This window comes from Sinocyclocheilus anshuiensis, unplaced genomic scaffold (genome assembly GCF_001515605.1).
Source record: "Sinocyclocheilus anshuiensis isolate Anshui unplaced genomic scaffold, SAMN03320099.WGS_v1.1 scaffold656, whole genome shotgun sequence".
NCBI lineage: Eukaryota > Metazoa > Chordata > Actinopteri > Cypriniformes > Cyprinidae > Sinocyclocheilus > Sinocyclocheilus anshuiensis.
The window spans coordinates 1,491,247-1,503,286 of record NW_015555829.1 but is presented as its reverse complement, the minus strand read 5'-3'; the positions used below and the strand labels follow the sequence as shown (position 1 = coordinate 1,503,286).

The window sequence follows — 12,040 nt, the reverse complement described above, 5'->3', positions numbered from 1 at the left end:
CCGTGAGTGGAAGTCTGAGGTAAAGGATTGATTCTTTAGTAGTGTTTTATTTATCTGACCAGTTTTGAAAAAAGCATCACTTCTCATTGATCCAGTAAAGAATGACAGTTGGGCCATGATATAAATTAATAAAACTAAAATACAGATGTACAAAATTAACATTAAAATATTTAATAATAATATCAATAAAGGATTTTTTTCGAGACGTAAAAAAAAAAAAAAAAATCATGCTCTTTTCACAATCTAAAACAACATTCATATATACATACGGTGCATTTTCAATTGAGTCCTCTACTGAACACGGGGCTTTTAAAGTTTGGCTTTCCATCTTATTCAACCTTCCTCCCAGATTCCCTAACTAGAAAACCAAAAACAGACGGGAACAGGACAGCACCTGGTAAAAACTCTACAGGCCAGCAGCAGTCACTCAGCTTATTAAATCATCTGTAGTGTTTACAGTCAAAAGTTAAATCACAAGAACCTCACGGGAGACACTGTCAGACCAGAGCACTCATCCTACAAATTAACCAGTACTTTAGTTTGGTCTTATAACTGACTGACCTTACATTTTGCATCTAGTGTCCAACTGAGGGCCTTTGAAAGATGGCATGGGCCCTTGTATTAATTTACCATCCTGACAGCAGTCAGATGAAGTAAAACAGAATGAGCTGGCTGAGAATGCTACAGTAGAGAGAGATAGAGAGCTTTCATTGAAAGGGCTTGATTGCATACTGTTGTATGGACCTGAACATTGTCAAATGCATCATACTGTAAAAGAATTGTGAAAGCAAAACAAACCAAAATGAACCACTGAATTTTATGAATCTTATATCACGATTTGTTCAGACAGGCAACAGATATCCGATTTAAAAAAAACAAACATGAAATGCATCGTTTACAAACTGGATTCAAACCACAGCAGTATGTGGTTTGAAATCAGATTAAAATCATGTTTTTACAAATGTGTTGAGTCTGTATGGTCAGATCAGATCTCAATTAATTTTTTCACCATTCAGGATGACGTGACTAGTATTGAAAGCAAAATGAACGAAAATGAGCCACCAAATCATATTAGATCATTTGTTCAGACAGGCAGCATAAATCTGATTTAGTATCTGATTCAAATCAGTTTAGTTGTTTGTAGTCTGAATGGGGGAAAAACAAAAGATTTTTACAAAACTGATACAAATCACATGAATATGTGGTTTTAAATCAGATTTTCAGATATGCATTCAGCCTGAATTGTCAGTTTTCACCATTAAGGATGCAATGTGACTAATATTGAAAGCAAAATGAGCCACTGAATCATATTTCAGGACTTGTTCAGACAGGAAGCAGAAATCAAATTTAGTATCCGATTCATTTCAGTTGACTAGTCTAAATAGGAACCCACATAAAAATCAGATTTTTTCCAAACCTGACTGAAATCAAATTAATATGTGGTTTGATGTCAGATTAACATCAGTTTCATTGTGAACAGTCAGATTAGATTTAGTCAGATTAGAGCAGTTTTTTCATCATCTGGGATGCAATGTGATGGTAATGACTGATATTGGCTACACTGTCCAAACAAATGGATCAAATTTCTTACAAAATGACAGTCGATCCTAAAGATCGAATTTGAAAATCAAATTGGATTCAAGTGCAGTGTGAACGAAGCCTAAAAGCAGCATCAGCAGCAGCAGCTTTCTTTTGAAAGACTGTGTTGGCCTGTCGGCAAAGAGTTACTGCATGTGTTCGGTCCCCATTACAGCATATTATTAGCTTAATACTCTCAGACAACGTGCGTCATATGCATAGCCTGACGTTGACTTCCATTTGTGATGTACATTATGGTCTAAGCAAACTGCTAGGCGCTTGTATTTTTACCACACTGGAAGTGGCCTGTGAGCTGTGAAACAGTCCCTGCTTAGGATGTTATTGCACATAATATGACCACACTAATAAGGTGTTATATTAACGGCCCTTGCATACATAATATAACAAGGGTCACCAGAATGGCACCAGAGGGCTCAAAGCAAAGGGAAACGCTTCCTGAGACATACTGAGATACAGTTCTTGTAGAAGTGTGTAGAAGGTCGCCTGGCTGCTGATCTGAAACCAGTTTGACGTGTCACTCGTGAGGTCGGGCTTCATGAGAAGGCTGGATCAAATGCAGCGCACAAGGGCGGTCTTCTACTCGCAACGAGACAGAAGCAGACAGTGAGAAGACCGTAGAAGACCAAGATTGGATGATTCCCAATGAAAATGGAAATGAAAGAAAAAGAGTGACGCCCTGAAGACAGGAAATAACTTCAGATTAACAAATAATGAAGGGGTTTCCATGACTGCTAATGGGATCTCATGCACAAGCTCCACGTGATAACAAAGGATTGAAAAGCAAAGAAAATGAAAAATGAACCGACAAAAAAAAAAAAGAAAACAAGGCATGCACATACATCAATGTTGTGAGGACACCGCAAACCTATATTGGTAAGTGCTTCTGTATTATTTTCACAAAATTCATATTTTCAGGGATTTTTTTCTTCTCAACAGGTCTCGATAAAGGTCAAAAATTGCTTTAACAAACAAACAGTCACAATGCTAAAAAAAACCCAAAAGGATCACATTTTAAACAGCAGGGCAACACAGAGAACAACTAAAAGAAAGAAGGCAGAACACTGGTTTATGAATGGCCATCGTTTCTTGGCATAATCTGTCATATAAAAAAAGTTTTCCCCGTATTTAAAAAGCTTCCGTGCCAAATGGAGTTCATCGAAAAGCCTCTTTTTTTATATCATATAGTGTTACAAAACAAACGTATTATTAGGCTGAGAAACTGAGGTATACCTTGTCGAGAGGTTGGTGGTTATCTGACAGAAACTCTGAAAGCTTTCAGAGAAAACACGTGTTGATTTGGGTTGTATCATCACCCTTTCTGTTGATATCTGTACAGCAGCGTCACACTACACATTCAAAAAGCTGTTTCTTATTGGCATTACAATAGTCATTCATATGAACACATTAAATGTGTCTTTTTTACTTGGACGTTGCCCTTTTTATACTGAAATGACACGAGCGCTGTGGCGGAGGAGGAGTCTCGTTTACTCCTTGAATGTGAAAGCTTATTCTCCGAGCAGAGAAACAACAACAAAGAGGTTCACTTTTGATGTCGGCTTATAATCCATCCGTCCTTACCAGAGTGCCCCGTGGTACTAGTTTATATACACACACAAATACAATAATGTAGCTGGCTCCAGGTAAACCTGTATTAAACCCAGATTCGGCACAAAATGCATCATCTGCATTTGCTCCAGCCTTAAGTACAGGACAATCATCCAGCATGTCTGAAGCCAGTCGTCAGAACTGCAGTCCACCACCATCTCCGACGCGTCTTTTCTGTTCGGTCAGCCCGCAATTCACATGCTGATATCCTCTAGTCATAGACTGGACTCCTTAGGGGGATAGTCCACATTGGTCACCATGGTTACAACAGTGACTATTTCCTCCGGGGCAGAGACACTGGTCTGCCGCTGCATTTGGATCACACGCTCCTCGACGCAGCCCGCGGAGAGACGCGCCTCGGCCTCGTGGTCCCAACATTCCTCTATAGTCTCGCACAGCATGGCCAGACCCTGAGAGACAAATGAACATGTTTTATATCAAGCATAATATTCACTTAATTAAAATCTTCAGTTGCGGTGAGGTTTAATGATGATTACGTACCGGATGTTTCTGCCAGCACTCCCTGAGAGTGGGCCGAAGCTTTTTGTGGACCACCACCTCCTGCATGTCCTCTAGAGTGGGGTGTTGGCCCACCTCCTCCTCAAACGGAAGCATGTACTCATCCACTGGACCTTAAGAAACAATCAACAAACATCGGCTCAAGTTCTACCATTGAGGGGTAACAGGCATTTTCAAACTAGGGTCCAGAGACCCCAGGGAGCTACAAGGGGTACACAGAAAATTTGCAAGGAAAAAAAAATAGAATGTCAGAAATCACATTAACTTTAGACATGAGCTAAATGTGGTAATGCAATCATTTTTAACATTTACTAAATTATTACTTTTTCATTAAATTTATCAGCCCTAGTTTTTAATAATTTTGAGCAGTATAAAAATAATTTTAAATGTAATTTTAAAAAGAATGAGAAAAGAATGTGTTCAGCTGTTCTTTCCTGCAAAAATGAAAAATGTGTCATCATTTATTCACACACATAGTTCCAAACCTGTATGACATTATTTCCACTGTAGAACACAAAAGAAGATATTTTGAAGAATGTTGGGAACCAAACCATTTTGGTGACCATTGAGTTCTTGGGACAAAAAAACTTTCTCAAAGTATCTTCTTTTATGCTTCTCAGAAGATAGTAAGTCTTTCAGGTTTTGAATTACTTGAGAGTGAGTAAATGATGACAATTTTTCATTTTTGTGTGTACCTTTAGTGGTTCTTGGCATCAAAGTTTTTAAAAACCCCTGGGTTAGAGTTTTGCTGAAAGAATAAAACTACATATCTTGCCATGTGCATCAAAAATGGAATTAAATAATCGCTGATAAAAACTCGAAAATCTTAAAAATAACATTCTTCCACGTTATCAACAAACACCAAACAAATGAGGGAGAAGACAGTTTGGAGAAGAAGTAGCTAAACAGAATGACTTTTAACCACCTGATCTGCCATCACACTCTGTCATCCATTCAATCCCATCATGCACTGCACTCAATGAGGTTGTCACACATGATGACCCCTGTCACAACAGTCCCTGAGGTCTGCTTCACTTTCCACACCTGATCAATATTGTTCCATTAGACCAGAGACCAATAATCAATAATAGTGAACTTACTGCACTTACAGTGACAGGCTTATTCAGGAGTCCAAGTGATAGTAAAACATACTGGAAAATGTGTTTGTGTGATCATGGAGTGCTGCAGCTACAACTCAAATGTCAATCAAATTTCTATAAAATAGCTGATATAACGGCACAGCTTGATGTCAAAATAGTCTAAGAGGAATAGCAGCTCATGTATTCGTACCATCAGACGCAGTGCAACGGGCCGCCAGCTCCCACAGTACCAGTCCCACCGCATACATGTCTATCCTGAGGAAAGCGTCTCGCTGGAAGTTGATGGCCCCTTCCAACACCTCTGGGGCCATGTAACGTCTGGTTCCCACCTGAAGTGCACAGAGAGACCCCCATCTGGTTAGCATAACAGATTAAAATGGAACATGTACATGCATATAGTATGCCTTGATAAGTAGTGAATTATGGGCAAGGGTCCAGCTGCCAGAGCAACTATTTCTATTACTGAAATATATGAGAATGTTTTAATGATCTAGATCAGTGATCGTCACTATTTTTTCCACGAGAGCCGCACTTATAGGACAAAGTTAATAGGAGAGCCACTTTTACTGCAAAGTATGAAAAGTTACATCCAGTCATAAATAGCATGTCTGCTTCTCAATCTGTCATCCCTGAACATACAATATGCAATGCAATACAAAGGGGTTTATTTTTAAAAGTTATTTAAAGTTATTTATTTAAAGTTATTTGCGTAACTACATTAGCCCATCATGTATCAAACCATAAGAGCACATTGGGTGTTAAGAGCTGGAAAGATTGCCAAAACAACTCCGCAGTGTTTCAAACAGTGTCACGTTCCGAATGTTGTTTAAGCGACATACACCGGTATTGCGGTATTTAAAAAATTAATATCATAACAAAAATAAACACCGGTATTCGGTATGAACCGGTATACCGCCCAGCACTAATCTGAACAGTTGTCTTTCAACGCTTACCTGCCCATGTGTGTCCCCAGCTGACTTCCCTGCCTCAAACTTCAAAGCCAGACCAAAGTCAGCTATACAGGCCGTCAGGTTTGTCTTCAGCAGCACGTTCTTGCTCTTAATATCTCTGTGCACGTACAATACAATTTTAAAATGTTAAAGTAAAAATGGCTTAAAACGCTCACAAAGATATTTTCAACATGGTTTCAGCTGTTTTTGTCTATAAAATGAAAGTCAGTGGGGTCTAAAACAACACTGTACCTCAGTGACTTTCACTGCATGGGGAAAAAAACCCCACATTAAAAATTTGTGTTTCTGCAGAAGAAAGTAAGTCATACAGGTTTGGAACAACACGAGTGTATGTTTTTGGGTGAACTATCCTTATGACAGTGTCTTCTGTTCAATATATCCAAGGACCATAATGGTTCTTAAAGAGTTGAACATTTCTCACCTGTGTGCGATGGCCGGTTTGTGGCCGTCTTTGTGTCCTGGGAAGTCAGAGTGCAAGTAAGCCAGGCCCCGAGCCATGGTTTGAGCGATGTGACACAGCTCATTCCACGTCACTACGTTTGCCTTTAGGTAGTCTGTCAGGGAGCCCTGCACACAGACAGAACAGACAAGCGGATCAATCATGGCTGTATATCAGCCTGCAGCGCAAACAACTAAAACCTTTTAAATTCACAATAAAAGAAAAAAAAAAAACGTATAAACTCAGCAATAACACTGACTGCGGATACTTTGAGTGCTACTGTCACATATTGACTCAAAAAACATGAATGATTTTTTTTATTAAAATAATTTATTTTGCATAATTGGATCTGACAAGGCATCAACATGACAAATAAAAAATGTTTCTTTTGTAATGACTGTCCCTTGAGAACATATCAAGCAGAATACCTTTATAACAAAAATGCAAATTACATCAGCAGCATTCAAAAAGGAGCCAATTTTCTTTCTCATTTTTTTATCACTATTTCTTTGTCATGTTTATTTCTCAGTGTTCAGCAGCTGGGCTTGATAATTTCATTAAGCAAAATCTCTAGTCTGATGTTCAAAATTCATATAAATGAAAAAAAGTATTTTTAAATTTCACGAGCAACATTGCAAAAAATAATATAGCATGTAATGCCTGCTGATTATGATGGCAGAGAGATTAATTTGTAAACTTTGAGAAAATAAAATGGATCTAGAACGTTCCTCCTTTTAAGTGCAAGCCAATACTGTCCAGCCCTCATACAGCTCCACACCTTCTCATGGTAAGCCGCGATGAGCCACAGCTCAATGTCTAGGTGGCTTCCTCTCTTCTCTGCCCCGATGAACTGCAGAATGTTTTCATGCCTCATGCCGGGGAGATTGTAGATGTCATACTCGCTCTGCCATGAGAGCTTGTCCTGAGAAAGACACAAAGTACAGAGTTATTACAGCACACCGGTATTATGGGCAATCCCCTAAAAAACGCAGAGGCGATCAAAAACATTGATCAACCAGTAAGTCAACAGCAGTAGGACTGCTAACTGACCATTAAAACAATTGATACGAGTTACAGAGCCTTAGCTGACATTCACAGTCAACTCAGATTATGCAAGTAGTAATTTACCAGAGCAAATTATTACATGGTTGATTGATGGATGACACAAATGATTTCCCTCTGTGGAGCTTATCTTCTGTTAGCTGTTTCTACTAAAGATGCACATTTTCAGAAATGTTCATTTCATGAAATAAATGTTTATCATGTATATTTAAGGAAGGAAGTCTCTTATGCTCACCAAGGCTGCATTTATTTGATCAAAAATAAGAGTAAAAACACTGTAATATTGTGAAATATTATTACAATTTAAAATAACCATTTTCTATTGTAATATATCTTAAAACATAATTTATTGCTGTGATGTCAAAGCTGAGTTTTCAGCAGCTATTAGTCCAGTCCTCAGTGTCACATGATCCTTCAGAAATCATTCAAATATGCTGATTTAGTGCTCAAGAATTTATTTTTATTATTAATGTTGAAAGTACTTGTGCTGCTTAATATTTTGTGGAAACGGTCAGAATTTTTCTTTTAGGAATCTTTGATGAAATGAAAGTTCAAAAGAACAGCAGTTATTTGAAAGAGGAGTCTTTTGTAACATTATTAATGTCTTTACTGTCACTTCTGATAAGTGAAAGCATCCTTGCTGAATACTAATTTCTTAAAAAAAAAGTGCCCATTGAACACTGTTCTGTTCATATTCTATATAAAGTAAATAAATATACAAACTAAATAAATAAACAAACACAGTTATACCATTTATGTATATTAAACTATATAAATATTAAACATTGATATATACAGCTTTTTACAGCGTATGTTTTAATACAGAAGATGTATAGTTTCCTCTTCACATCCTGTTTCATACGATTGCATCATCTTTGGTGTCAAGTCTATCATTAATAAGAAATATTTTACATTACTCTCAAATTCAGTTTGATTTAAATCACATTATGTGCTAATGTTGTACATGCAGTGCACATATATGTAACTTCACAGGCTGACACATGGCTCAGCTCCACGTTTGGCTGTGTAATTGGTTAAGCAGGTTCGATTAACATAATCAGCTTTAGGAGCCAATTCTCTGGCCTTGGGTTTGCGTGGTACCTGAATGGGGAAAATCTTCACTGCCACATAGTCACTAAGCAGCCGAGCCTTCCACACACAGCCAAAGCGCCCCCTAGCTTTGATTTCCAACAGCTGCAGTGGCTTCTGGACCAGGGTGGGAGACGGCGGCATGGGTCCAGGGTCCTGAAAGACAATAAATAAGGAAGTGTAAGTCATTGGGTTGGATGAACAGACCATCTGTAGGTTTAATAACTGCTGTAGACTTCATCACTATGGAGACCATCGTCACCCAGCTTGTTTCACAGCGACTCTCTAAATCACAAGCTGGCTGTGCTGATTTCTGAATAACCTCTGCAGGGTTATTAAAGTGCCACCATTAACCACCATAAGGTCATTTCAATAAGATGTGTGTACAAAGGAGGGCCATTCAAAGTGGCCATTACAGAGGGACACTGTCCGGAAACAAGACCCTGGAATTAACCCATGACTCCTTAAATAAAACACCTTCTCTGTTACGTTGATTGCTGGTGCCACTGGTATATTGTGATTCCCACTTTAAAGTAGTTAAGAGTCGGTTCATGCTAGATTTTATATTCAATTTCATACACTTCCATTCATACACATGCAAACGAAGGAGAATGGGTACACAAGCACATGCAAAGATTTTGTCTTCCGCTGCACACTAAACTCTGACCTGTGAATTAGCATAGAGAAAAATTGTTTGACCAATAAAGGATTAAAATATCCAGACTGACGTCTTGGATGAAAATCAAACGGAGGAAATTCTCATTTTGGAATTTTCAGGTCATCCTGTGTTATAGACACTACCATTTAAAAGTTTAGGGTTGGTTAGGGTTTTTTAAATATTTTTGAAAGTAGTCTCTTTTGCTCTCCAAGACTGTTGAACTTAAAAAAAAAAAAAAAAAAAAAAAGAGACAGTAAAACCTAATATTTAAAACATTACAATAACAAAAATAAGAGTTTTTTTTAATTTTATTTTAATGTTTTCAAATGCTTTTTAAAAAAAAAAAACAATTCTTTCTTTGATGGCAAAGCTGAATTTTTAGCCATCTTCAGTGTCACATGATACTTCAGAAATCATTCTAATGTGCCGATTTGGTGCTCAAGAAAATGATTATATTTTTTGTGTAAACCGTAATACATTTATTCAGGACTCTAATGAATAGAAAATGAAAAATAACAGCATTCTTTTGCAATGTTACAAATGTCTTCACTTTAAATTGATCAATTTAATGTGTCCTTTCTGAATAAAAGTATTCATTTCTTTCAAAAACAGAAATAAAAAAATCGTAAAAACCCTAAACTTTTTAACTTTACAAAAAGGCAAGTTCAAAACAACAGTTTCAGTTCAGAAGAGAAACAGCTTTAATTTAAGTCATTAATCACCAACAATAAAGTTACTATTGTAAAAAATAATATTTTATTTATTTATTTATTTTTCTAAGTAAAATGAGCACTTTACAATGGACCACACCAATTGTTATAGGAGAAGGGAAGTGAAAAGAGTGTAAACCCAGCAGAAGACCTGTTCAGTGCATTAGGATTGCAACACATTGTGAGAACATTGTAAATATAATAACACATGCAAACAATACAAGCTGTGGTGATGTGTTAAGTGGGGTAAAGGTGGACCATGTCATGCAGCTGAGCTGTATAAAGCTTTGACAGAAGGGGCTTATGGGAGTTGCAGTTCAGAGCTTGTTAAACATAATCCATAGCTTCTGTAAGTGGACCACAGATTTGATAAGCAGCTGACCTAGTTTGTGGGTGCCGTGAAATGCACTGGCATGCCATTACACCTTGAAGGCTTGAACCTTCCTGAACATGCCTTATGTAAGCAGAGACCATTTAGCAGTTCATCTAAATGCATGAGAGTGCACTCAAACCTTGTCTTACACCCAACATGACCTTTTATGACCAATTACCCTTTGTCAGCAAAACACAATAGACTGTTTCTCGCTTATCAAATAAGCTAATCCCAATTATTCAAGTGAATCAGTGTAAGAAAGCAATATAGATGGCATCTGTAGGCACGGATCCAACCCCTGCCAAGTGTGCTTGCTGTACTTGGGCATACGACTCTCCTTATACTCAACGCAAGAGTAAATCTACAAATTTCACATTAAAATAAATAAAATATATATACACCAAAATAAAAAATACAAATTTTGCAGTATATAAATATAAGAACAATACATAATAATACATATAAATATGAACAAATAATATAAATAATTTTACTGACAAATATAATTTTATATTTATAAATTCTGGAAAAAAAAAAATATATATATATAACATATGTTACATGTAACAGCAGCCATATCACCCTGCAGCCCAAGACTGGTTGCCCACTAAAGCTAAGCAGGGTTGAGCCTGGTCAGTACCTGGATGGGAGACCTCCTGGGAAAAACTAGGTTGCTGCTGGAAGAGGCTGTGGTCATTAAAAATCCCAGGATGTCCTTCGAAAAAGAGTAGGGGTGTAACCCTGGCATCCTGGCCAAATTGGTGGGCGTTCTGGCACAGTATGGCTGCCGTCGCATCATCCAGGTGGATGCTGCACACTGGTGGTGGATGAGGAGATTCCCCCCTTCTATGTAAAGTGATTTGAGTGCACAGAAAATCGCTATATAAATGTAAGGAATTATTATTATTATTATATTAATATATAATGTGTTTATTTACATAATGTTTAATATGTAATATAAAATGTTTATTTATATAAGATAATAGGGATGCCACAATTCTCAATATAATATTGAACCGTTCGGTACGACATCGTTTTTTCGGTTTTGCGTTTAAATAATTTACATGGGTTTTATTTTTCTCAGAATTGCTCTGTTTGTGTGCCTGTGAGTTTTCGCTGAGATCAGGAAACGCCTCTCCGCCTATACTCTCGCGTAGCCAGACCTTCAGACTGACAGCAGAAACTGACTGACAAGTAAAACAACCAATCACGTTTAATTTTGTGCCGCGTCATGTTTAGGGGTGTGGAAATGTCACCACAATAACAGACCGATGTGTAAACTCTTGGATGCATTTTAAAGAGTATTTCACATACTTTTGAAAATTCAGCGCTTAGCGGAAACACGATGGCTTTCTTCTTTCATCAGGGGGTCTGGTGTGGCTTCTTATCACAGAATGAGGCAGAAAATATATTCTATACTGTAATAAAAGCTATGTCGATTAGCAATGGATCACAAATATACTTAATTATTATGAAAATACCAGAGATGGCTTGAAGAACACAGATAAACTATACACTGTCTTAGTCAAATGTTAATTTGTCTTCAAGTTTCATTATCCAAAACGTTTCTATCTTCTTTTTATTCAGCGAAAGCTGGATGCCTTTGTCCATATTAGGGATTTCCTGGAACGTATGAGTTCTATTACTTCTGTGATGCATATGTGGAGTTTCTGTGTGAGGGTGCCCTCCGGCTTCCAGTATGAATGAAACAGACTTACATGTGTTTATAGCGCACAATAATGGCCAATCCATCCTATTTTGGGAATAAACAGGAAAAATAATACTGCTCTCAAAAGAAATTTGAACAAGACACATGATAATCCATGTTTTTCTCCAGTGTACAGAAGTGTATAGGAGTTGACTTTTCAAATTGTTTTAAAGGGGTCATATGACGCTGCTAAAAAGAACATTATTT

At 37.4% G+C, this 12,040-nt stretch overlaps 1 protein-coding gene across 4 annotated transcripts in view; it reads right to left on the bottom strand.

The window, feature by feature from the left end:
• Nucleotides 1-1,445: 1,445 nt before the first annotated feature.
• The window catches only part of LOC107675352 (activin receptor type-2A-like), a 61,643-nt gene continuing 51,048 nt past the window's right edge, over nt 1,446-12,040 (bottom strand). For all 4 annotated transcript variants that reach the window (XM_016469647.1, XM_016469648.1, XM_016469649.1 and 1 more), the window contains 7 exons: nt 8,397-8,540; nt 7,012-7,155; nt 6,216-6,361; nt 5,777-5,891; nt 5,014-5,152; nt 3,706-3,836; nt 1,446-3,614 (listed from right to left, as the gene is read on the bottom strand). In XM_016469647.1, the coding sequence (XP_016325133.1) occupies nt 3,420-3,614; nt 3,706-3,836; nt 5,014-5,152; nt 5,777-5,891; nt 6,216-6,361; nt 7,012-7,155; nt 8,397-8,540 (1,014 nt within the window). In that variant the 3' untranslated portion in view covers nt 1,446-3,419. The remainder of the gene's footprint in view (nt 3,615-3,705; nt 3,837-5,013; nt 5,153-5,776; nt 5,892-6,215; nt 6,362-7,011; nt 7,156-8,396; nt 8,541-12,040) is intronic.